The 26,429-nt window shown below is 50.4% G+C and overlaps 1 protein-coding gene across 4 annotated transcripts; it reads right to left on the reverse strand.

Annotated features, from left to right (window-relative positions):
* Positions 1 to 1,506: 1,506 nt before the first annotated feature.
* On the reverse strand, positions 1,507 to 24,881 carry LOC144489667 (REST corepressor 2-like). 4 transcript variants are annotated; one of them, XM_078207525.1, is made up of 13 exons: positions 24,671 to 24,878; positions 24,438 to 24,494; positions 21,524 to 21,604; positions 18,630 to 18,682; positions 17,660 to 17,821; positions 15,741 to 15,865; positions 15,271 to 15,343; positions 13,686 to 13,760; positions 12,994 to 13,212; positions 9,474 to 9,551; positions 6,534 to 6,591; positions 5,770 to 6,014; positions 1,507 to 5,555 (listed from the first exon to the last, which is right to left on the reverse strand). In XM_078207525.1, the coding sequence occupies exons 1-13, from the start codon at positions 24,870 to 24,872 to the stop codon at positions 5,214 to 5,216; spliced, it is 1,770 nt and encodes a 589-aa protein (XP_078063651.1). In that variant the 5' UTR covers positions 24,873 to 24,878; the 3' UTR covers positions 1,507 to 5,213. The 4 variants fall into 4 exon arrangements, with proteins under 4 accessions (XP_078063651.1, XP_078063655.1, XP_078063653.1 ...); XM_078207529.1 differs by lacking the exon at positions 13,686 to 13,760 and having other exon boundaries at positions 1,508 to 5,555; positions 24,671 to 24,881; XM_078207527.1 differs by lacking the exon at positions 5,770 to 6,014 and having other exon boundaries at positions 1,508 to 5,555.
* Between the last annotated feature and the right edge of the window lie 1,548 nt (positions 24,882 to 26,429).

Raw genomic sequence — 26,429 nt, forward strand, 5'->3', positions numbered from 1 at the left:
ACCTATCAAATAAAACAGCTTAACAATTCCAAGCGACTTTCATTTGAACCAGTGCAGACTCAAAAGGAGATGCGCATCAATCAGATAAAACATTTCATTGTTGCACCCTGCTATTGGATACAGAGCAGTGAGCATCAAGCCCTATAAAAATAAGGCATTCTGGCTGCTTGCTACAGCGAATCAAGCCACCATACACAAAGGACTTACAGCAGAACCACATTTGCTCCACCACCAATGTGATAAAGTTTTATGACTATATGACCTTGCAGGGACCAGCATCAGAGTCACGAGGAGAGGATTTCAGCACCTCTTTGTCCAAACACACAAGCTAGCAGCAGAATCTGGGTGAATATTAGAACGAGGAACTGTTTTGTCTATGACCTTGCTAAATGTCCCAAAGCCCTGTCTCCTCATGAGCAACGCAACCTGACCCAACTCAGGAGAAAACAATCATACATTTGATCGACACACACAGGAACTCAGTGTGGGAAAATGTGAACTTGTTCATTTTGGCGGGGAGAATAGAAAAGCAGCGTGGAGAGATTGCAGAACTCTGAGCTACAGAGGGATCTGGGTGGCCCGGTGTATGAATCAGGAAACGTTAGTCTGCAGCTGCAGCCAGTGATGAGGAAGGAAAACGGAATGTTGCTTATCGCGAGGGGAATGGAATATAAAAGTCAGGATGTTTTGCTCCAGTTGTGTTGGTGAGATCGGCCCAGTGTGCAGATTTGGCCTTCTTTAAGAAAGGATATAAATGTTAGAAAGTCTGAAAAAGGGTCACTCGACCGATTCCTCAGATTTGGGGCCGGGTGGGATGGTATTGATAATCTTATTGAAACATAGACAATTCTGAGGGATCTTGTAGGGTGGATACTGAAAGCATGCTTCCCTGTGAGGCAAAGAACTAGCAGAGAGATTAAAAAGGGATCTCCCCTTCAGGACAGGGAAAAGAAAGCTTCTGTCTGAGAATCCAGAGCAGTGGAGTCAGGGTCTATGAATATCTTTAAGGATGAGGTAGATAGATTCTTGACTAACGAGAGAGTTAAAAGTTATTGGGGCGTTGGCAGAATGTGGAGTTGAGGCCACAACTAGTTCAGCCATGATCTTATTGAATTGCAGCAAGAAGTCTCACAACACGGGGAGGGGGCATGGTGGTTCGCACTGCTGCCTCCCAGCGCCAGGGACCAGAGTTCGATTCCCGGCTTGGATCAGTGTGTGTGTGTGTGTGTGGAGTCTGCACGTTCTCCCGTGTCTGTGCGTTTGCTCCCACGGTCCAAAGATGTGCAGGTTAGGTGGATTGGCCGTTCTAAATTGCCCCTTAGCGTCGGGCGGGGGGGGGGGGGATTCGTGGGGTAAATAGGTGGGGCTCACGGGATAGGGCCTGGGTGGGATTGTTGTTGGTGCAGGCTCAATGGCCAAATGGCCTCCTTCTGCACTGCAGGGATTGTATAATTAAAACACCAGGTTAAAGTCCAACAGGTTTATTTGGAATCGCGAGCTTTCGGAGCCAACAGATGAAGGAGCGGCGCTCCGAAAGCTCGTGATTCCCAAATAAACCTGTTGGACTTTAACCTGGTGTTGTGAGATTTCTTACTGTGACCCACCCAGTCCAATGTCGGCATCTCCACATTATTGAATTGTGGAGCAGGATCGAAGGGCCAAATGGCTTACTCCTAATTCATATGTTTATGAAACAAACACTGCCCATTCTGCTGAGCAAACTGATAGCGTTCAGGGAACAATGTGTGTCCTGCTCTTCGCCTCTCTGACAGCAGCTAATCTAGAGAGTCCTGAAGGGCTGGACTGTGGCCCCTGGCCCACCTCAGTGAGGACAAGTGAATGAGCGCAGGGACTATGCATCCCAGTGATCAATAGGTTAAATCAATGTTCCGGATAGCCTCAGGATGCTGAGCTTATCCCAGGCAATGCCAGCATTTCAACTCTTTAAAGTGGGAGTGACAGAGCTTTGGCCCAGTGACTGTGGCTGGACATCTGTGATCCCATCAGCTGGAGCCAACAGGCTGCAGAAAGAATCCAATTACCACAGCCCACATCTTCAATCTGTGTCTTTATTGTGTGGCTGCACAGAGACCAGAGAGTTAAGAGAAGCGATCTCAAACACAGAAAGGAGGATAGGACTGTATGTCCACACATCGAGGAGAAGGGAGTGCGGAGGGTTCTTCAGGACTCAGTGTTAACAACAGTTAGGTACTGCAGCTGTGTGTGTGGTGGTGGAAGAGGGGGGAGGTTCAGCGGAAGAAAATTTCAGCATCTCTCTCATTGGTGGCTATCTGGAGGAGGAGGAGGAAAATGGGCAGCATGTCATTTGGGGTCAGAGCTGGGCCCATTGCCGTTTGTTATCTATATCAACGCTTTGGATGAGAATGTACAAGGATTGATCAGTAAGTTTGCAGATGACACTAAAATAGGTGGTATTGTAGACAGTGAGGAAGGTTATCAAAAAACTACAGCAGAATCTTGATCAGCTGGGGAAGTGGGCCCAGAAATGGCAAATGCAGTTCAATACAGGTAAGTGTGAGGTGTTGCATTTTGGAAAGTCAAATCAAGGTAGGACTTTCACGGTGAATGGTAGGACCTTAGGGAGTATCGTGGAACAGAGGGACCTTGGAGTTCAGGTGCACGGTTCTCTAAAGGTGGACTCACAGGTAGATAGGGCAGTGAAGAAGGCTTTTGGCTTGCTGGTCTTCATCAGTCAGGGCATTGAGTATTGAAGTTGGGAAGTTATGTTGCAGTTGGACAGGACACTGGTGAGGCCGCATCTGGGGTACTGTGTTCAGTTTTGGTCGCCTTGCTATAGGAAAGATGTTTCTAAACTGGAGAGAGTGCAGAAGAGATTTACAAGGATGTTGCCAGGACTCAAGGGACTGAATTATCGGGAGAGATTGGCTAGGACTATTGTCTTTGGGGCGTAAGAGACTGAGGGGTGATCTTATAGAGGTGTATAGGATCATGAGGGGCATGGATAGGGTGGATGCAATCAGTCTTTTTCCCGGGGTTGGGGAATCGAGAACTAGAGGGCACAAGTTTAAGTTAAGAGGGGAAAGAATTAATGGGAACCTGAGGAACTTTTTTACACAGAGGGTGGTATGTGTGTGGAGTGGGCTGTCGGAGAAAGTGGTTGAGGCAGGGACATTGACAACATTTAAAAGGCATTTGGTCAGATACATGGATAGGAAAGGTTTAGAGGGATATGGGCCAAATGCAGGCAAATGGAGTTAGCTTAGATGGGCTTTTTGGTCAGCATGGACCAGTTTGGGCCGAAGGGCCTGTCTCCGTGCCGTAGATTCTATGTCCTCTCTTGATCATCACACCGTGTGGCTGAGCTGCAACCAATCATTGTCTGTATTAATGAGACACAAGGAGATGGAGCAGGAGAGAATCTCTCAGCTTCTACTGTTCTTGTACAGGGTACACACTCCATGTAAGTATTCTTTCACCAGTGTAAAGAGAAGCAATGTCCAGTGACAGGATTCTCGGATCAGTAACTGGAGAACAATAATTGTAGATGATAAACAAAGGAAGAAGTGGGGGAGATGAGGAGAATGTTTTTTTGCGAGTTGTTGTGATCTGGAAGGCGTTGCCTGAAAGGGCGGTGGAAGCAGATTCAATAGGAACTTTCAAAAGTGAATTGGATAAGAAAAGTTTGAAGGGAAAATACTGCAGGGCTATGGGGGAAAGAAATTGGGGAGTGGGAGTAATTGGATAAAGCTTTTAAAGAGCTGGCATGGGTATGATGGGCTAAATGGCCTCCTGGCAGCTAAGCTTTGATACAAATTCTGCATTGCTGAAGTAAGCCTTCGTCAGGTGGTCTATAAACTACCTTGGATCGAATCACCTTTCCACCTATCAACATCTCTCCAACTCCCCTTCCTTAGCAACCCTCCTTCCGTCACTCATCTTCTGACACTGATGTTATCCACACTGCCAAGAGAAAATTCCAGTTATCTTATAAAAAAGCTCAAGTGTAATATAAATCAGCTTCTGCCCCTGGACTGCCCCAGCGCCCTACCCTTCCCCAGCAGGCTCAGTCTCCACTTAAAGATTTGGTGATATTTCTGACCCACTTCTCAATCCCATACTTTAAAACAGTTCAACACCTTCGAATCTCGCTCTCCATTCAGCAAGGTGAGTTCCAGACTGCTCGAATACAGTCAGGTGGAGTATAAATCCCACCCACACCAGCCTGACTATCACTCCAGCCACAGGACTGTGGACAGAGCCACCATATCCACTTCAGACACTGCTTCAACCAACACAAGGCGCTCTATCGAGTTTCACAAAGGGAATAACACTTCTTTATTTCTGTAACTTCATCCTTCTCCACCCCCAGCCAGCGAGCCCTACAGGTCGTGCAGAGCCGGATGCCAAGGAAGCAGGGGCAGGGTTCCAGAATCCATCCAGGAATAACCTGGAGCCAGAAGGATGAGGAAGATGAAGAACAGAAAGTGAATAGTGTGGGAAAAGAAGAGGATCGGAGGGAATGGTGTTCACGCAGAGATTTTCAGAGACTGGGAGTCTCACACTGAGACAATTTGGTTACTAAACGTGGACAATGAACAGTGGCGGGGGAGTTCAAATAGAATTGAAAATGCCCACTCACATGGGCCCGGGACTGGCCTTCCCCATCCCATTCCGCGGTCTGGAATTGATCCCTATACCATTCCAGGTCTGGGATTAATCCTGCCCTATCCCTTTCCGGAGTCCAGGATAGATCCTCCCCCATTCCATTCCAGGGTCCAGGATAGATCCTCCCCTATCCCATTCTGGGGTCCAGGATAGATCCCCTCCATTCCATTCCAGGGATGGGACTGATGTCCCCTCTCACGCAGCTCCCTTCCCAATAAGACCCTCAGGATGAAGATGGATTGGCAGATCTGTGTTTTGTAGTGTTACGGATCAGAGTGGGCGGACCTCCCACACGTTAACAAAGCACCAAAAAGTTAAAACCCTATCTTTGTTTTTAAAAACTAAAGCTTTAAAATTAGTGAAGAAAATAAAAGTAGCAATAAAACTCAGTTCTAGTCGCTGCCGATCGTAGCCACGATGCTTGTGGTCCTGGTGAATCCCAGCTACGATGCTTCTGACTTCACTGGTAGTAGATATGATGCTTGCACCTTGGTTGACCGCAGCTGTGACGCTCAGGGCCTTGGGTGATGTGAGCTACGATGCTGGTTACTGGTGTTGGGTGGAGCTCAATGTGCCGAGGACGATGGTGATTCAAGCTGGATCCCGATGAGTGTGGGGAGATGCTGCGAGCTGACCGATGGCAGGATGGGCCGGGGATTCTGGCGAGCCCCCGGGGGCAGTGCCACTGCGGGCCGGATTAGCGGGGGAGGTGGCTGGTTGAGTGGAGGCCGGGACTGGAGGAAGCGACCCTGCTGCAGGGGAGGGGGCTGGCGGTGGAGGGCAGGGGCCGCTGGCAGAGTCGGCCTGAGCAGAGGCGGAGGCTGGGAGAGGGTTGCGGGGGTGGCTGGGGTGGCAGCTGGGGTTGGAGTGGGCAGAGCCGGAGCAGCAGACACAGGCGTCACTTGGACCTATGGAAAGAAAAGGTGAGATGGGGTTGGGTAAGCAGAGGTTAAAGTTCAACGTCAATGGGCACCAAACCCATTCCAAATGCACAAAGTAACACAACTCTGCTTCAAGTTCAGCCTTTCCTGCACACTGGCTTTGGTGAAATGTAACTAATACCCACCCGCACCTTCCTCCAGTGCCCACACTGCCCCCCGGGTTAGGGTATAACTCATGTACCTCGGCTTCTTCTTCCGCTTCCTCCTCGCTGCTGGCTAGCGACTGGTTGGAGCCGCTGCCATCGTCCAGTCCCGACAGCGTCCCGACATTCCCCTGAACTTCCTGCTCTGCCTCCCACTCCTGTAGAATCTCCTCCAGGTTGAAACGGCGACGATAACTGATGAAGAAAGTCTTCACCTGGGCCAGCGTCTTGTTCCCGATCACTTCCGCGATGGCCTGGAAATTCCGCCCATATTTACGGATCCCTGAACACAGAAACATTTTGGGATTTTTTTTCCTTTGCGGTGGGGATGGGGACTTTCCACCTTCCAACATGCTATCCAAAACAGAGTGTGTGTTCCTCCCACTCCAAACTCCCTCCCCTAGTCTCTCCTACTAAGGAAGTGAAGTAACTGGTGCCCCACGTCTAATAGGGGGTCTTACTTCATTCCATCTCCCCTGCTCCCTACAGCCTTTCAACTTAACTTCAATCAACACAACATGGATCAGGAACTAAATGGAATGGGGGACGGGGTGGAATAGGGAATGAAACATCATCACCTTTCTCATCTGACAGGTCAAGTCAAGCACCATTGAGTACATGAACAGACTCTGGCCAGCTGAGGAGAATCGCTAAGAGCCTGCCTGAATGAGATCCCTCACTCATGCCAGAGAGTAGGAGGTAACTGGAGTGACATGCTGTCTCTAAATGGCAGAGGGTTGGGAGGGAGAGGGGGGGGGGGGGGGGGGGGGGGGCTGCAGTATTCATGAAGAGGTGTGGATACCTTGAACAGCGAGGAGCTGCTCCTCAGTCGTCCATCGAGAGTTCAGCTTCGGGTTGGTCTGTGGAGATGGAGGAGGAGAGAATTACAACACAAGGTTCATCCGAAAATAAACCACACTGTACATGCCAAACTTTCGGCTCAAGAAGTGAAGAAACTTCCATTTCTCAAGCGTTCTTTCAACCCACGAGACATCCCAACACATTTCACAGCCAATGCAAGACGAATTGAAATGTAGTCACTTTCACACAGAAAGATCCCAGAACAGAAGTGATGGAATAACCAGATCATCAACATTTTATTGATGTTGGGTCAGGGGATAGAAGTTAGCCATGGGGGCACTGCGGAGAACTCCTACCCCTCTTCTGGAAGATTGGCCATGGACTTTTTAAATATGTATTCATGGGACATGGGTGTCGCTGGCTGGGCCAGCATTTATTGCCCATCCCTAGTTGTCTTTGTTCAGAAGGCAGTTGAGAGTCAACCACATTGCTGTGGCTCTGGAGTCACATGTAGGCCAGACCGGGTAAGGACAGCAGATTTCCTTCCCTAAAGGACACTAGTGAACCAGATGGATTTTTTCGACAATCGACAATGGTTTCATGGTCATCAGTAGATTCTTAATCCCAGATATTTTTTATTGAATTCAGATTCCACCATCTGCCGTGGCGGGATTCGAACCCGGGTCCCCCTGAACATTAGCTAAGTCTCTGATTAATAATCTAGCGATAATACCACTAAGCTATCGCCTCCCCTGAAATATTAAAACACAAACCCGAGAGGACAAACGGGTCGACAATTACATCTCATCCAAAGAATATTCCCCCTTGAGAGTGTAACGTTTCCTCAGTACTGACCCTCCCACAATGCAGCACTCCCTCAGCACTGACCCTCCCAGTGTGGCACTCCCTCAGCACTGACCCTCCCACAGTGCGGCGCTCCCTCAGCACTGACCCTCCCACAGTGCGGCGCTCCCTCAGCACTGACCCTCCCACAGTGCGGCACTCCCTCAGCACTGACCCTCCCAGTGTGGCACTCCCTCAGCACTGACCCTCCCACAGTGCGGCGCTCCCTCAGCACTGACCCTCCCACAGTGCGGCACTCCCTCAGCACTGACCCTCCCAGTGTGGCACTCCCTCAGCACTGACCCTCCCACAGTGCGGCGCTCCCTCAGCACTGACCCTCCCACAGTGCGGCGCTCCCTCAGCACTGACCCTCCCACAGTGTGGCGCTCCCTCAGCGCTGACCCTCCCACAGTGCGGCGCTCCCTCAGCACTGACCCTCCCACAGTGCGGCGCTCCCTCAGCACTGACCCTCCCAGTGTGGCACTCCCTCAGCACTGACCCTCCCACAGTGCGGCGCTCCCTCAGCACTGACCCTCCCACAGTGCAGCGCTCCCTCAGCACTGACCCTCCCAGTGTGGCACTCCCTCAGCACTGACCCTCCCACAGTGCAGCGCTCCCTCAGCACTGACCCTCCCACAGTGCGGCGCTCCCTCAGCACTGACCCTCCCACAGTGCGGCGCTCCCTCAGCACTGACCCTCCCACAGTGCGGCGCTCCCTCAGCACTGACCCTCTGACAGTGCGGCACTCCCTCAGCACTGACCCTCTGACAGTGCGGCACTCCCTCAGCACTGACCCTCCCACAGTGCAGCGCTCCCTCAGCACTGACCCTCCCAGTGTGGCGCTCCCTCAGCACTGACCCTCCCACAGTGCGGCACTCCCTCAGCACTGACCCTCCCACAGTGCAGCGCTCCCTCAGCACTGACCCTCCCACAGTGCGGCGCTCCCTCAGCACTGACCCTCCCACAGTGCGGCGCTCCCTCAGCACTGACCCTCCCACAGTGCGGCGCTCCCTCAGCACTGACCCTCCCACAGTGCGGCACTCCCTCAGCACTGACCCTCTGACAGTGCGGCACTCCCTCAGCACTGACCCTCTGACAGTGCGGCACTCCCTCAGCACTGACCCTCCCACAGTGCGGCACTCCCTCAGCACTGACCCTCCCACAGTGCGGCACTCCCTCAGCACTGACCCTCTGACAGTGCGGCACTCCCTCAGTACTGACCCTCAGACAGTGCGGCGCTCCCTCAGCACTGACCCTCTGACAGTGCAGCACTCCCTCAGCACTGACCCTCTGACAGTGCGGCACTCCCTCAGCACTGACCCTCCCACAGTGCGGCACTCCCTCAGCACTGACCCTCCCACAGTGCAGCGCTCCCTCAGCACTGACCCTCCCACAGTGCGACGCGCTCTCAGCACTGACCCTCTGACAGTGCGGCACTCCCTCAGCACTGACCCTCCACAGTGCGACGCGCTCTCAGCACTGACCCTCTGACATGCAGCACTCCCTCAGCACTGACCCTCCCACAGTGCGACGCGCTCTCAGCACTGACCCTCTGACATGCAGCACCCCCTCAGCGCTGACCCTCTGACAGAGTGGCGATCCCTCAGTCCTATACTGGGCGAGATGCCTTCAATTACATTCAGGATAAATCAGCAAGGCTCAGTTGAGACTCATCCCTGTGTCAGGAGTTTGTGGGTTTAAAATGCACTGCAATACCGGGGGAGTGCGACAGTTGGCAGTGTTATGCTCTAAATGAGACACAGCACCAATGGAATTGAGGTGCATAGAATACAACTTTAGTTATAAAACGCTGACATTATCGATTTGTGAGGCGGTGTGACCGGAGTTTGTGATTGAAGCAGACAGCAGGGTCAGACAGCACTGTATGGGTTACAGGTGACCACAGCAGATAATGCTCAGGGGAAGGGGAATCACAGCATGACTGTCAGGGTCAGTCTGCTCCCACTCCGATTCTCTGATTGTACACGACCTTCCCTCACTATCTGAATAGAAGTTGGAATTCCTCCATCAGATACAAGTATTGGAGGATACAAGCAAGGTAATGATAGAGGGAGATTTAGTCGTATCACACTCATACCTCTGGTGGTCGCAGTTTGTCAATCCCCCCATCCAGTGTCTGTTTTAATGAGCTGTTTATCTGCTTTATTGTCTGCACCTGTGGTTTAGAAACAAGACACACAATATGACATCTCTGGCAATAATTTATGAACAGCTACTATTAAGACCTTTCAGAAAACAGCTATTCCATTGATCGAAGGGCTGAATGGCCTCCTCCTGCTCCTATTTTCTATCTTTTTATTGTCATCAGTCCCAGTCTCTTCTTTCCCAAAAATTCATTTGATTTCATCTCTTACCATCATTCACTCCCAGGACAGGTACAGCATGGGGTTAGATACAGAGTAAAGTTCCCTCTACACTGCCCCCATCAAGCACTCCCAAGACAGGTACAGCATGGGGTTAGATACAGAACAAAGAACAAAACAGCACAGGAACAGGCCCTTCGGCCCTCCAAGCCCGTGCCGCTCCCTGGTCCAAACTAGACCATTCTTTTGTATCCCTCCATTCCCACTCCGTTCATATGGCTATCTAGATAAGTCTTAAACGTTCCCAGTGTGTCCGCCTCCACCACCTTGCCTGGCAGCGCATTCCAGGCCCCCACCACCCTCTGTGTAAAATATGTCCTTCTGATATCTGTGTTAAACCTCCCCCCCCTTCACCTTGAACCTATGACCCCTCGTGAACGTCACCACCGACCTGAGGAAAAGCTTCCCACCGTTCACCCTATCTATGCCTTTCATAATTTTATACACCTCTATTACGTCTCCCCTCATCCTCCGTCTTTCCAGGGAGAACAACCCCAGTTTACCCAATCTCTCCTCATAACTAAGCTCCTCCATACCAGGCAACATCCTGGTAAACCTCCTCTGCACTCTCTCCAATGCCTCCACGTCCTTCTGGTAGTGTGGCGACCAGAACTGGACGCAGTATTCCAAATGCGGCCGAACCAACGTTCTATACATCTGCAACATCAGACCCCAACTTTTATACTCTATGCCCCGTCCTATAAAGGCAAGCATGCCATATGCCTTCTTCACCACCGTCTCCACCTGTGACGTCACCTTCAAGGATCTGTGGACTTGCACACCAGGTCCCTCTGCGTATCTACACCCTTTATGGTTCTGCCATTTATCGTATAGTTCCTCCCTACATTATTTCTACCAAAATGCATCACTTCGCATTCATCAGGATTGAACTCCATCTGCCATTTCTTTGCCCAAATTTCCAGCCTATATCCTTCTGTAGCTTCTGACAATGCTCCTCACTATCTGCAAGTCCTGCCAATTTTGTGTCGTCCGCAAACTTACTGATCACCCCAGTTACACCTTCTTCCAGATCGTTTATATAAATCACAAACAGCAGAGGTCCCAATACAGAGCCCTGCGGAACACCACTAGTCACAGGCCTCCAGCCGGAAAAAGACCCTTCCACTACCACCCTCTGTCTTCTGTGACCAAGCCAGTTCTCCACCCATTTAGCCACCTCCCCCTTTATCCCATGAGATCCAACCTTTTTCACCAGCCTACCATGAGGGACTTTGTCAAACGCTTTAACAAAGTCCATATAGACGACATCCACGGCCCTTCCCTCGTCAACCATTCTGGTCACTTCTTCAAAAAACTCCACCAGGTTAGTGAGGCATGACCTCCCTCTCACAAAACCATGCTGACTATCGTTAATGAGTTTATTCCTTTCTAAATGCGCATACATCCTATCTCTAAGAATCTTCTCCAACAACTTCCCCACCACGGACGTCAAGCTCGCCGGCCTATAATTACCCGGGTTATCCTTCCTACCCTTCTTAAATAACGGGACCACATTAGCTATCCTCCAATCCTCTGGGACCTCACCTGCGTCCAGTGACGAGACAAAGATTTGCGTCAGAGGCCCAGCGATTTCATCTCTCGTCTCCTGAGCAGCCTTGGATAGATTCCATCAGGCCCTGGGGATTTATCAGTCTTTATATTCTCTAACAAGCCTAACACTTCCTCCCTTGTAATGGAGATTTTCTCCAACGGTTCAACACTCCCCTCCGAGACACTCCCAGTCAACACAACCCTCTCCTTTGTGAATACCGACGCAAAGTATTCATTTAGGATCTCCCCTACTTCTTTGGGCTCCAAGCATAATTCCCCACTTTCGTCCCTGAGAGGTCCGATTTTTTCCCTGACAACCCTTTTGTTCCTAACGTATGAATAAAATGGCTTGGGATTCTCCTTAATCCTGTCTGCCAAGGACATTTCGTGACCCCTTTTTGCCCTTCTAATTCCCCGTTTGAGTTCTTCCCTACTTTCTTTGTACTCCTCCAGAGCTCCCTCCATTTTTAGCTGCCTGGACCTAACATACGCCTCTCTTTTAGAGGGAGTAAAGCTCCCTCTACACTGTCCCTCATCAAACACTCCCAGGACAGGAACAGCACGGGATTAGATAGAGTAAAGCTCCCTCTCCACTGTCCCCATCAAACACTCCCAGGACAGGTACAGCACGGGATTAGATACAGAGTAAAGCTCCTTCTACACTGTCCCTATCAAACACTCCCAGGACAGGAACAGCACGGGATTAGATAGAGTAAAGCTCCCTCTCCACTGTCCCCATCAAACACTCCCAGGACAGGTACAGTATGGGGTTAGATACAGAGTAAAGCTCCCTCTACACTGTCCCCCATCAAACACTCCCAAGACAGATACAGCACGGGGTTAGGTACAGAGTAAAGCTTCCTCTACACTGTCCCCCATCAAACACTCCCAAGACAGATACAGCACGGGGTTAGGTACAGAGTAAAGCTTCCTCTACACTGTCCCCCATCAAACACTCCCAAGACAGATACAGCACGGGGTTAGGTACAGAGTAAAGCTCCCTCTACACTGTCCCCATCAAACACTCCCAGGACAGGTACAGCACGGGGTTAGATACAGAGTAAAGCTCCCTCTACACTGTCCCCATCAAACACTCCCAGGACAGGTGCAGCACAGGGTTAGATACAGAGTAAAGCTCCCTCTACACTGTCCCCCATCAAACACTCCCAGGACAGGTTCAGCAGGGGATTAGATACAGAGTAAAGCTCCCTCGACACTGTCCCCATCAAACACTCCCAGGACAGGTACAGCACGGGGTTAGATACAGAGTAAAGCTTCCTCTACACTGTCCCCATCAAACACTCCCAGGACAGGAACAGCACAGGGTTTGTTTGATAAGAGCTCCCCCTACTGTATCAGAATTATATTTTCCGTTTCCTGTATCAGGCATCTTGTGGAGCGAGCTATCGAATTAGGAATCAGTCTTGTCGCAGGATAGGGAGTGGGAGTCGGCACAAGACAAGACTTCTCAAACCCATTCAAAACTGAATTCTAAACACTGGGAAACCAGGACTGTGTTCTTACTTTCCCTCACAACCCCCAACACCTACAACCCAAACTCCAGCCCGAGCTCTCTGCTGTTTGACTCCAGAAACAGAATTTCAGGATTTAAACCACACTGCACTATACGTCTGTAATTGCCTTCAAGCCCAACCCAGATCTGGTTTCTCCCACTTGCTTCACCTGGCGTTTGATGGAAATGAGCTGCGAGTCCAGCTGTCGGAGGGAGATGGTGGCAGCATTGGGGTTAGCGGAGACTCCAGCTACCTCATCCTGGCTGAGGTACATGTCTTTGGGTGGTCTTCTCTTCGAGCGCGGAGGGTGGTGACGATACTGGATGCTCTGCGACTCTCTCTTCACTGACATCGATTTGCCGTTTGTGGGTTTCTGTTCCCCAGAACGCTGTGGAAGGGCGAGAACCAGAAGCAGAGGTTAAACATTTGTGTTCAGATTCCCTCCCCTTTTAAATACTCCTGCAAACAGTATTCTCCTTGAATTGCTGTGCCAGTGTTGGTGTTAGGGTTAGAGATGGTGGTGAGCCACCTTCTTTGTAGAGGTTTCTAAAACCCCTTCAATTGCCTAACCATCATTTTCTAAACGCTAAAAAGCGAGCAGCGAAAGTGAAGTGAAGCAGTTCAGAGGTCCAAGTAGAGGAATGATTGGGAGATACAAGTAACAGGTACAAGTAATCCAAAGTTTGATGGAACGTTGGCCTTCAGGATGGTGTTTCTTCCCCCCTCTTATTGTTGGTTTCAGATGGCAGCTATTCACGGTCCTGCCATTAACACCTCCTCTAGACACACCTTTATTTTCTTTCCATGCCCAATCACCACTCTCCTTAACCTAACATTGTGATAAAAATTATTAATAATCACCCCGATCACAGATCTTCCCTTTTCTTCTGCTTCCAAACTTTCAGCCTTTCCACTTGCCCCGAAACGTTTTATATTCTATAACGGAAGCAAAATGCTGTGGGTGCTGGTAATCTGAAATAAAAACACTCAGAATCCTCAAGTGCAGAAGGAGGCCATTTGGCCCATCGAGTCTGCACCGACCATAATTCCACCCAGGCCCTATCGCCACAACCCCATGGATGTACCCGAGCTAGTCCCCCGACACTGAGCATGGCCAATCCAACTAACCCACACATCTTTGGACTATGGGAGGAAACTGGAGCACCCGGAGGAAACCCACGCAGACACGGGGAGAACGTGCAGACTCCACACAGACAGTGACCCGAGCGGGGAATCAAACCCGGGTCCCTGGTGCTGTGAGGCAGCAGTGCTAACCCACTGTGCCACCCATTTAACATTCACAGATGCTGCCAGAGTTGCGAAGTCCAGAAGGTTGAAAGGTGTTGTTCCTCCAGTTTGCATTCAGCACAAACCCGATCAGACCTGCTGAGTTTTCCCAGCATTCTCTATCACATGTCTAACTTGTTTGTGGTGAAAGGCCAATGGTCTGAAACGCGCTGCCTGACCTGCTGCATATTTCCAAACTTCTCTCTTCTTATATCAGATTTGTGGTAGCCAGGGTATTTTGCTTTTATCCAGTTGTAAGAAGCTCTGCACAGATCCCATCTGGAGTAACTGGCTTCAGTTTTGGGCACAGGAAGGAGGTACTGTCCTTGGGGAGGATGTTACCGATTCACCAGAACGATCCCGGGCCTAAACGGGGTAAATTATGCAAAGGCAAGGCTTGGATTCCCTTGCGTTCAAATTAAGGGGTGTTTAAGATGATTAAAGGATCTGGCAGGGTCAATAGAGAGCAGCTATTTCCTCTGGTTGAGGTAAGTCCGGAAGGGGGGGGGAGGGGGGGGGGGGGGGGGGGGGGGGAGAGAGAGAGAGAGAGAGAGAGAGAGAGAGAGAGAGAGAGAGAGAGAGAGAGAGAGAGAGAATGTTAGCAAACACTTCCTCACACAAGGGGGAGTGAAAATCTGGGACTCTCTCCTCCAGAACATTGTCGAGTTTGGGGGAAAATTTCAAATCTCCAAGTTGTGGCGGGAAGTATTTTGTTGGATAAGGGTATGAAGGGATAGGAAGCAATCAGCAGGAATTCCACAACAAGAGTTACATGGGTACGATGGGTATAGAGGGATATGGGCCACACGCGGGCAATCGGGACTAGCTTAAAAAAAAGGGCAGCATGGACAAGTTGGGCTGAAGGGCCCGTTTCCATGCTGTAAACCTCTATGACTAACAGGCTCAAGGAGCTGAATGGCCTCCTCCTACTCCAGAGATAAGACCACACCCCACAGTTAAGTGGAACAACCACTTAGAGGAGAACCACCGAACGCTGCCCGTGGCACTGAGTTTCAGCTGGGGGGCGGAAAGCGGGAATCCAGATAGAAATTAGTTGCACTGGAGACAAATCCAAAACTGAGCAAGGAGTTAAATGGTCCTTTTGCGAACACTGGATAATCTTAACACAAAGGGCAGAATGTGGAAAGGACAAACTTACCTCCCTCTTGACATCAGGTTCATAATCACTGTCATCCGCAATCTGCACCGTCACTTCCTCTGCCTCATCGTTACTGCAAAGCACAAGGGAGGGAGATAGAGCGCGATTGAAGCAGCATCCAACTTCGCTTGGTTCCCAGATACATGGGATTCCTGTCATCCTTAGTCTCATGCCCTCCTTCCCAAAAACGTATTTATTTATTAAACTTCATTAGGAAGCACTGGGTTAGCTACAGGGAACAGTGGGCCTCTGGTTCAACTCCCACCCTCGGTGTCAGAGAAGAGAGAAATTCCTGCTGCGAAGCATACCACAAGAGGGCAGTATTGGGCTGGGCTGCGATGTGCAGGTACAAGATACAAGGCTCGGCTGGGAATTATCAGAGGTGCCCGAGGGTTGGCCGTATTTAGCTTACAGCTCAGTGAGGTGGGGCGGGGCGGGATGGTGGGAGGGGGCAGAAACAGCTCACACACCTGTCCTCCCGCTCTTTCTTGTGCACCAGCTTGCGAGCCTGCCGGTCCATCACGCTTGTTCGAGTCCGAGTCTTCTTCCAGGAATAATAATATTTCACCAGGCTGGAGATGAGCTTGTCTGGCAGCTGTCAGAGAGAGAGGATATCACTGACAGATTACAGTACTGGCTGGAAACCACTAAACACTTAGCAATTCTGCCAGAGTCATCAGCCCTGCTTTGCCCAGGCCCCTTCCATTATAAACAACTGTACCTTTCATGGATTCATGAAGGGAAAGTCGCGTTTGACGAATCTACTGGACTTTTATGAAGATGTCACTAGTGCGGTTGACAGAGGGGAACCGGTGGATGTGGTGTTTTTAGATTTCCAGAAGGCGTTCGATAAGGTGCCTCACAAAAGGTTGCTGCAGAAGATTGGGGTACACGGAGTTCGGGGTAAGGTGTTGGCGTGGATTGGGGATTGGCTATCTAACAGGGAGCAGAGAGTTGGGATAAATGGGTGCTTTTCTGGTTGGCAGTTGGTGACCAGTGGCGTGCCGCAGGGATCGGTGCTGGGGCCTCAATTGTTTACCATTTACAGAGATGATCTGGAGGAGGGGACTGAATGTAGGGTATTCAAGTTTGCTGATGACACGAAGGTGAGTGGGAAAGCGAATTGCGTGGAGGACGCGGAAAGTCTGCAGAGAGATTTGGATAGGCTGAGCGAGTGGGCGAGGATCTGGCAGATGGAATATCACGTTAGCAAATGTGAGGTTATCCACTTTGGAAGAAATAATAGTAAATTGGAATATTATTTAAATGGAGAAAAATTACATCGTGCGACTGTGCAGAGGGACCTGGGGGTCCTTGTGCACGAATCGCAAAAACTCAGTCTGCAGGTGCAGCAGGTGATCAAGAAGGCGAATGGAATGTTGGCCTTTATCGCGAGGGGGATAGAATATAAAAGCAGGGAGGTCTTGCTGCAACTGTACAAGGCACTGGTGAGGCCGCAACTGGAGTAGTGTGTGCAGTTTTGGTCCCCTTATTTGCGAAAGGATATATTGGTCTTGGAGGGAGTGCAGAGAAGGTTCACCAAGTTGATACCGGAGATGAGGGGTGTAGCTTATGAGGAGAGATTAAACAGATTGGGTCTGTACTCGTTGGAGTTTAGAAGGATGAGGGGTGATCTTATAGAGACATATAAGATAATGAAGGGGCTGGATAGGGTAGAGGTGGAGAGATTCTTTCCACTTCGAAGGGAAACCAGAACTAGAGGGCACAGCCTCAAAATAAGGGGGGGCCGGTTCAGAACAGAGTTGAGGGGGAACTTCTTCTCTCAGAGGGTAGTGAATCTCTGGAATTCTCTGCCCATTGAAGTGGTGGAGGCTTCCTCGTTGAATATGCTTAAATCACGGGTAGATAGTTTTCTGATCGATAAGGGAATTAGGGGATATGGGGAGCAGGCGGGTAAGTGGAACTGATTCGCTTCAGATCAGCCATGATCTTGTTGAATGGCGGGGCAGGCTCGAAGGGCCAGATGGCCTACTCCTGCTCCTATTTCTTATGTTCTTATGTTCTTTCATCACCTCAAAGTGCTTCATAGTGAGTGAAGCACGACTGTTCCATATGCTCACTATGGTTAACTGGGGAAATGTGGCAGCCATGTTGCACACAGTAGGATGGTAATAATTACTGTTTGGTTGGTTGAGGGGTAGTTAAGTGGCTTAGCATCACGCATCTCACCATTTCCCACTGCTCTCTGCTTACGGGAACAGATATTCAATGGAGTGAATCAATACTCGGTTCAATTCCACAACACCTTTACCATGAGGGGGGGAGCTTCCATTCCTGCCCCATTTCCCACCCCATCCCATGCATTCTTAGCCCTCGACATGCCCTCCCTTGCTGCAGCTTCAAGCATGACGACCATGCCAGCTCTTACCATTTGCTGAATGCGCTGGAAGCTTTTCCCATGGAAGCTGAAAGCTTGCTCAAACAGTACTTTGTCTTCGACAGTCCATTCATCCGGGAAAGGCGTGAAGTTGGCCAGATCGGCGAGAGACTTATCAACGTCGTGTTTGTGCCACAGAAGCATTCCCAAGGCCTGGGGAAGTGAAGAGAAAGAGTTAAAACACACATCACCATTCAGTCCCCTCGCAATCCGCCCACACCAAGTAACGCAGCCCTCCTCACTCCACACAGCCTGCTTAACCCACACTGTCTGCATCATCACACCCTGACTGCCTCGACCCCAGCTCCATCCCCAACACACTCCTCCAAACCCCTCCATTACATTCCAGTCTGTAACTCACTCCTGGGTATCTGTTATTCTATATATAAACCACCCCGAACCCCTCAATTAGATTCCAGTCTGTAACTCACTCCTGGGTATCTGTTATTCTATATATAAACCACCCTGAACCCCTCAATTAGATTCCAGTCTGTAACTCCCTCCCGGGTATCTGTTATTCTATATATAAACCACCCCGAAACCCTTGATTAGATTCCAGTCTGTAACTCACTCCCGGGTATCTGTTATTCTATAAATAAACCACCCTGAACCCCTCAATTAGATTCCAGTCTGTAACTCACTCCCGGGTATCTGTTATTCTATACATAAACCACCCCGAACCCCTCGACTAGATTCCAGTCTGTAACTCACTCCCGAGAATCTGTGATTCTATATATAAACCACCCCGAACCCCTCGATTAGATTCCAGTCTGTAACTCACTCCCGGGGAGCTGTTATTCTATACATAAACCACCCTGAACCCCTCGATTAGATTCCAGTCTGTAACTCACTCCCGAGAATCTGTTTTTCCTCAGATAACCGCTGCTCTCCCACCCCGAATCCATTGATTAGGTTTCAGGCTGTAGTTCAAACATTGGACCCACCAATAGTTTCTACATACCTGTTCTATGTTGTACCCATGCTTCTCCTTGGCCATAGCGATGTATTCATCAACTGAAAGAAAGATGCAGGGTTCGAAAAGTGCTTCAAGTTGGGGACCTTCCATAATAAGATGACTACCATATCATTTAGGAAGAACACTCGAACAGCAAAATTCAGTCCTTACAGAGGGTGCATTCCGAGAATCATCCAGGGATACAGGTGAACATTGGTCAGGATCTTGTCACACTGGTCTCCATCTCCAGGCACCATCACCTCTCACTGTAACCGGCTTGCCTGTTAACTCACTCACCAACTGCTCTGTCTCCCTGCTCTCTCTCCCTCACTTTGATTGGTTTCTCTCATCTCCCTCTCTCTGATTGGCCTCTCCTCTCCCTCTCTGATTGGCCTCCCCCCCTCTCTCCGATTGGCCTCTCCGATTGGCCTCTCATCCCTCTCTCACTCCGATTGGCCTCTCATCCGTCTCTCACTCCGATTGGCCTCTCCCTCTCTCACTCCGATTGGCCTCTCCCTCTCTCACTCCGATTGGCCTCTCCCTCTCTCACTCCGATTGGCCTCTCCCTCTCTCACTCCGATTGGCCTCTCCCTCTCTCACTCCGATTGGCCTCTCCCTCTCTCACTCCGATTGGCCTCTCCCTCTCTCACTCCGATTGGCCTCTCCCTCTCTCACTCCGATTGGCCTCTCCCTCTCTCACTCCGATTGGCCTCTCCCTCTCTCACTCCGATTGGCCTCTCCCTCTCTCACTCCGATTGGCCTCTCCCTCTCTCACTCCGATTGGCCTCTCCCTCTCTCACTCCGATTGGCCTCTCCCTCTCTCACTCCGATTGGCCTCTCCCTCTCTCACTCCGTTTGGCCTCTCCCTCTCTCACTCCGATTGGCCTCTCCCTCTCTCACTCCGATTGGCCTCTCCCTCTCTCACTCCGATTGGCCTCTCCCTCTCTCACTCCGTTTGGCCTCTCCCTCTCTCACTCCGATTGGCCTCTCCCTCTCTCACTCCGATTGGCCTCTCCCTCTCTCACTCCGATTGGCCTCTCCCTCTCTCACTCCGATTGGCCTCTCCCTCTCTCACTCCGATTGGCCTCTCCCTCTCTCACTCCGATTGGCCTCTCCCTCTCTCACTCCGATTGGCCTCTCCCTCTCTCACTCCGATTGGCCTCTCCCTCTCTCACTCCGATTGGCCTCTCCCTCTCTCACTCCGATTGGCCTCTCCCTCTCTCACTCCGTTTGGCCTCTCCCTCTCTCACTCCGTTTGGCCTCTCCCTCTCTCACTCCGATTGGCCTCTCCCTCTCTCACTCCGATTGGCCTCTCCCTCTCTCACTCCGATTGGCCTCTCCCTCTCTCACTCCGATTGGCCTCTCCCTCTCTCACTCCGATTGGCCTCTCCCTCTCTCACTCCGATTGGCCTCTCCCTCTCTCACTCCGATTGGCCTCTCCCTCTCTCACTCCGATTGGCCTCTCCCTCTCTCACTCCGATTGGCCTCTCCCTCTCTCACTCCGATTGGCCTCTCCCTCTCTCACTCCGATTGGCCTCTCCCTCTCTCACTCCGATTGGCCTCTCCCTCTCTCACTCCGATTGGCCTCTCCCTCTCTCACTCCGATTGGCCTCTCCCTCTCTCACTCCGATTGGCCTCTCCCTCTCTCACTCCGATTGGCCTCTCCCTCTCTCACTCCGATTGGCCTCTCCCTCTCTCACTCCGATTGGCCTCTCCCTCTCTCACTCCGATTGGCCTCTCCCTCTCTCACTCCGATTGGCCTCTCCCTCTCTCACTCCGATTGGCCTCTCCCTCTCTCACTCCGATTGGCCTCTCCCTCTCTCACTCCGATTGGCCTCTCCCTCTCTCACTCCGATTGGCCTCTCCCTCTCTCACTCCGATTGGCCTCTCCCTCTCTCACTCCGATTGGCCTCTCCCTCTCTCACTCCGATTGGCCTCTCCCTCTCTCACTCCGATTGGCCTCTCCCTCTCTCACTCCGTTTGGCCTCTCCCTCTCTCACTCCGTTTGGCCTCTCCCTCTCTCACTCCGTTTGGCCTCTCCCTCTCTCACTCCGATTGGCCTCTCCCTCTCTCACTCCGATTGGCCTCTCCCTCTCTCACTCCGATTGGCCTCTCCCTCTCTCACTCCGATTGGCCTCTCCCTCTCTCACTCCGATTGGCCTCTCCCTCTCACTCCGATTGGCCTCTCCCTCTCTCACTCCGATTGGCCTCTCCCTCTCTCACTCCGATTGGCCTCTCCCTCTCTCACTCCGATTGGCCTCTCCCTCTCTCACTCCGATTGGCCTCTCCCTCTCTCACTCCGATTGGCCTCTCCCTCTCTCACTCCGATTGGCCTCTCCCTCTCTCACTCCGATTGGCCTCTCCCTCTCTCACTCCGATTGGCCTCTCCCTCTCTCACTCCGATTGGCCTCTCCCTCTCTCACTCCGATTGGCCTCTCCCTCTCTCACTCCGATTGGCCTCTCCCTCTCTCACTCCGATTGGCCTCTCCCTCTCTCACTCCGATTGGCCTCTCCCTCTCTCACTCCGATTGGCCTCTCCCTCTCTCACTCCGATTGGCCTCTCCCTCTCTCACTCCGATTGGCCTCTCCCTCTCTCACTCCGATTGGCCTCTCCCTCTCTCACTCCGTTTGGCCTCTCCCTCTCTCACTCCGTTTGGCCTCTCCCTCTCTCACTCCGTTTGGCCTGCCCACCCTGTGACTGACGTATCTTTTAGTTCTCATCCTGCTTTTTGTTTTCGGTCCTCAATCCTACAATCAAAATAGTTTGCTCCATCTGACTGCACTTTTCAGGGAAGGAACCTGTCAAGTCAATAATCCACACAAGGTTCTTCCACACTCTTTGAGCTCAGATTCAGGTAAGCTGCATTTTCAATATTCAAACACAGATTCTCAAAACTTACGTTTTGCATCTGAAATGTTGTGGTTTGGAGACCATACCAACATGCCCTTTGTATCCTTCTCACTGAAACGGGCAGAACTGTCTAAAAAAACACAAACAAAAGCTTGGTTGTGAATCAGAACATTTCTTGTAACAGGGAGAACTTACACATGGCATGATATATTGGAGAGAATGGGGAAAACAATCAGAAGCTTGCCCATGCTGTGACTCCCAGCTTGAGAATTCGGTGTTCTTGAGCTTTCCATGTGCGTTTATTGTGTTTCTGTGCAGTCAGACTAAATGAGACTTTTGAACCAATTGCATTGTTTCCCTTTGCGTTGCTGACTTTTCAAAATATCCCTCTCAGGGGTTCCCAGAGAAGGGCAGCCAGCTCACCAATCCAGAGGTGCATGAATCATAAGGAGTTGGTTTGCAGGTGCAGCAGGTAATTAAGAAGGCCAATGGAATTTTGTCCTTCATTGCTAGAGGGATGGAGTTTAAAAACAGCGAGGTTATGTTGCAGCTGTATAAGGTGCTGGTGAGGCCACACCTGGAGTACTGTGTACAGTTTTGGTCTCCTTACTTGAGAAAGGATATACTGGCACTGGAGGGGGTGCAGAGGAGATTCACTAGGTTGATTCCGGAGTTGAGAGGGTTGGCTTATGAGGAGAGACTGAGTAGACTGGGGCTATGAGGATGTGTTGGATGGAGACGGGAGAGATGCCGGAGGATTGCGGATGTGGTTCCTATATTCAAGAAAGGGAATAGGGATAGCCCAGGAAATTACCGACCGGTGAGTCTAACCTCAGTGGTTGGTAAGCTGATGGAGAAGATCCTGAGGGACAGAATTTATGAACATTTAGAGAGGTTTAGTATGCTCAAAAGTAGTCAGCACGGCTTTGTCAAAGGCAAATCGTGCCTTACGAGCCTGATGGAGTTCTTTGAAAATGTGACTAAACACATTGACGAAGGGAAAGCGGTAGATGTGGTTTACTTGGACTTCAGCAAGGCGTTCGATAAGGTCCCCCATGCAAGACTTCTCGAGAAAGTGAGAGGGCATGGGATCCAAGGGCTGTTGCCTTGTGGATCCAGAACTGGCTTGCCTGCAGAAGGCAGAGAGTGGTTGTCGACGGGTCTTTTTCTGAATGGAGGTCGGTCACCAGTGGAGTGCCCCAGGGATCTGTTCTGGGACCCTTGCCATTTGTCATTTTCATAAATGACCTGGATGAGGAAGTGGAGGGATGGGTTGGTAAGTTTGCCGACGACACGAAGGTTGGTGGTGTTGTGGATAGGTTGGAGGGATGTCAGAAGCTGCAGCGTGACATAGATAGGATGCAAGATTGGGCGGAGAAGTGGCAGATGGACTTCAACCCGGATAAATGTGTAGTGGTCCATTTTGGCAGCTCAAATGGAATGAAGGAGTATAATATCAAGGGTAAGACTCTTAGCAGTGTAGAGGATCAGAAGGACCTTGGGGTCCGGGTCCATAGGACTCTTAAATCGGCCTCGCAGGTAGAGGAGGTGGTTAAGAAGGCGTATGGTGTGCTGGCCTTCATCAATCGAGGGATTGAGTTTAGGAGTCGGGAGATAATGATGCAGCTTTATAAGACCCTCGTCAGACCCCACTTGGAGTACTGTGCCCAGTTCTGGTCGCCTCATTACAGGAGGGATGTGGAAATGATTGAAAGGGTGCAGAGAAGATTTACAAGGATGTAGCCTGGATTGGTTGGCATGCCTTATGAGGATAGGCTGAAGGAGCTCGGTCTTTTCTCCTTGGAGAGACGAAGGATGAGAGGTGACCTGATAGAGGTGTACAAGATGTTGAGAGGTATAGATCGGGTGGATTCTCGGAGGCTTTTTCCCAGGGCTGAAATAGCTGCTACGAGAGGACACAAGTTTAAGGTGCTGGGAGTAGGCACAGAGGAGATGTCAGGGGTAAATTTTTCACTCAGAGGGTGGTGGGCGAGTGGAATCGGCTGCCGTCAGTGGTGGTGGAGGCAAACTCGATAGGGTCTTTTAAGAGACTTCTGGATGAGTACATGGGACTTAATAGGATTGAGGGTTATAGATAAGCCTATATATAAGCCTAGGTAGGTAGGGACATGACCGACGCAACTTGTGGGCCAAAGGGCCTGTTTGTGCTGTATTTTTTCTATGTTCTATAAACTCATTGGAATTCAGAAGAATGAGGGGAGATCTTATAGAAACGTATAAGATCATGATGGGAATAGATAAGATAGAAGCAGGGAGGTTGTTTCCACTGGCGGGTGAAACTAGAACTAGGGGATATAGCCTCAAAATAAGGGGGAGCAGATTTAGGACTGAGTTGAGGAGGAACTCCTTCACACAAAGGGTTGTGAATCTGTGGAATTCCCTGCCCAGTGAACCAGTTGAGGCTACCTCTTGAATGTTTTTAAGGTAAGGAAAGATAAATTTTTGAACAGTAAAGGAATTAAGGGTTATGGTGAGTGGGCGGGTAAGTGGAGCTGAGTCCACGAAAAGATCAGCCATGATCTTATTGAATGGCGGAGCAGGCTCGAGGGGCCAGACGGCCCACTCCTGCTCCTAGTTCTTATTTTCTTGGATGCAACGTAACAACAGTTTATGTAATGTGGCGTACTTTCCACCCCTTTGTTCTCCAGATAAAGGCCATTCAATTAGCCTTTTGAATTATTTTTCCTACCTGCCCAGATACAGCATATGGATCCAGATCTTTCCATACTGTGATAATCATGTGGTCCTGACGAGCATTCCCCAGAGGACCAACAACAACCAGATAGGACAGAGCACAATGTCTCCTGAACACGGCTGTTGCAGTTTAGTGTCTGTTGTCACCTCTTCATTGCAGCTCGTGCTTCACAGAACTCAATACAACAGGCCTCGCACACACCTCGAGACCAACGCAATTATGTCCACTTTACAAATGGAAACCATACCTGGGTGACACTCTGGAACAATAGCTTGGTAGTCGGATCCAACCCGGATCATACTGTCTGAAGGAGAGAAAAAAACAAGGTGCATAATTACTGGATTAGTTAACAATGTAGAATAGTAGTAAAGGTTTGAGGGGTGTAGGGGCAAAGTATGAAAAAGGAAGACTGTGGGAGTGCACGCATCAACTGTAAAACATGAGTTGTGGTAGATGCAGATAAAGATACAGATTTCTCACCATGCAGGCTGTGCTGGTCCCGTTTTTTCCATTCAATGGATACAACAGACATGGTTCCGTGTGAGCGTTCCTCGTCGCTGCTTTCCTCCTCAGAGTGCCGTGGGTGTTGGCTCCCATTGTTACTTCCATTGTTAATGCTCTTCATTCTGGCTCCACGGGACAGAATTCCCGTTGAACCCGACTTCTCCATCATTACCGGCATCGCTGTGGGAGCTGAGGAAAGGAACAATGGAAAAAGAATCCAGAATATTTCTTCCCATTCCATAGCGAAAGGCAAGGGGACGCAAGTCCAAGGGGGAGCACAACAAGAGCAGCCGGGGGGCAGGGGCAGCTGGGGAGGGCCAGTGAGGGAGCAGATAGAGGCTCTTTCCATCAATACCACATTGAATGGAACAGTTTACAGCACAGAAACAGGCCATTCAGCTCAACAATCCATGACAATACCTTCATACCAGCCTCCTTCCACCCCCTTCTTCTTACCCTATCATCAAATCCTTCTATTCCTTTCTTCAATTGTTTATCCGGCTTCCCCCTTAAATGTATCAACACTATTCACCTCGAGCGAGTTCCACGTTCTCCCCACTCTCTGGGTAAAGAAGTTCCCCCATTGGATTTATTAGTGACTATCTCATATTGATGGTGCCTAGTTCTGGTCTCCCTCCAAAAGTGGAAACAGTGTCTACATCTACCACATCAAACCCAATCACCCAATGGACAAAGTGCTGGTGAATGGGATGAGTATAGATTGGTATTGGATGGTCAGCACAGACACGGTGGGCTGAAGGGCCTGTTTCTGTGCTATATGAGTCTATGACACAATGTTAAAGATCACAATCAGATTGTGATTCATGGTCCCCTCAAACGCACAAAAATGTGATAACCATCAGCTACAAAACTGCGGAACTCTTCAGTCTTCCGATAATCTCAGACTCCTGAGAAATATAATTTTGAATCAGTAATCTGTTAGTTTGGTCTTCTTGTCATCTCTCCACCCTTGGCAGTGAACAAGACAAAGAACAAAGAACAATACAGCACAGGAACAGGCCCTTCGGCCCTCCAAGCCCGCGCCGCTCCCTGGTCCAAACTAGACCATTCTTTTGTATCCCTCCATTCCCACTCCGTTCATGTGGCTATCTAGATAAGTCTTAAACGTTCCCAGTGTGTCCGCCTCCACTACCTTGCCTGGCAGCGCATTCCAGGCCCCCACCACCCTCTGTGTAAAATACGTCCTTCTGATATCCGTGTTAAACCTCCCCCCCCCTCACCTTGAACCTATGACCCCTCGTGAACGTAACCACCGACCTGGGAAAAAGCTTCCCACCGTTCACCCTATCTATGCCTTTCATAATTTTATACACCTCTATTAGGTCACCCCTCATCCTCCGTCTTTCCAGGGAGAACAAGCCCAGTTTACCCAATCTCTCCTCATAACTAAGCCCCTCCATACCAGGCAACATCCTGGTAAACCTCCTCTGCACTCTCTCTAAAGCCTCCACGTCCTTCTGGTAGTGTGGCGATCAGAACTGGATGCAGCATTCCAAATGCGGCCGAACCAACGTTCTATACGTAAGAACATAAGAAATAGGAGCAGGAGTAGGCCATCTAGCCCCTCGAGCCTGCCCTGCCATTCAATAAGATCATGGCTGATCTGAAGTGGATCAGTTCCACTTACCCGCCTGATCCCCATAACCCCTAATTCCCTTACCGATCAGGAATCCATCTATCCGTGATTTAAACATATACAACTGCAACATCAGAC

Source organism: Mustelus asterias, unplaced genomic scaffold, assembly GCF_964213995.1.
Source record: "Mustelus asterias unplaced genomic scaffold, sMusAst1.hap1.1 HAP1_SCAFFOLD_2419, whole genome shotgun sequence".
NCBI classification, from domain to species: domain Eukaryota; kingdom Metazoa; phylum Chordata; class Chondrichthyes; order Carcharhiniformes; family Triakidae; genus Mustelus; species Mustelus asterias.

Coding starts and splice junctions, on each gene's coding strand:
- LOC144489667 (XM_078207525.1), bottom strand. CDS start 24,872: ATGCCGGTAATGATGGAGAAGTCGGGTTCAACGGGAATTCTGTCCCGT. Junction 6,015..6,533: donor GCAGCTCCTCGCTGTTCAAG/GTATCCACACCT, acceptor TTCTGTGTTCAG/GGATCCGTAAATATGGGCGG. Junction 5,556..5,769: donor AAGCGGAAGAAGAAGCCGAG/GTACATGAGTTA, acceptor TTCTTTCCATAG/GTCCAAGTGACGCCTGTGTC.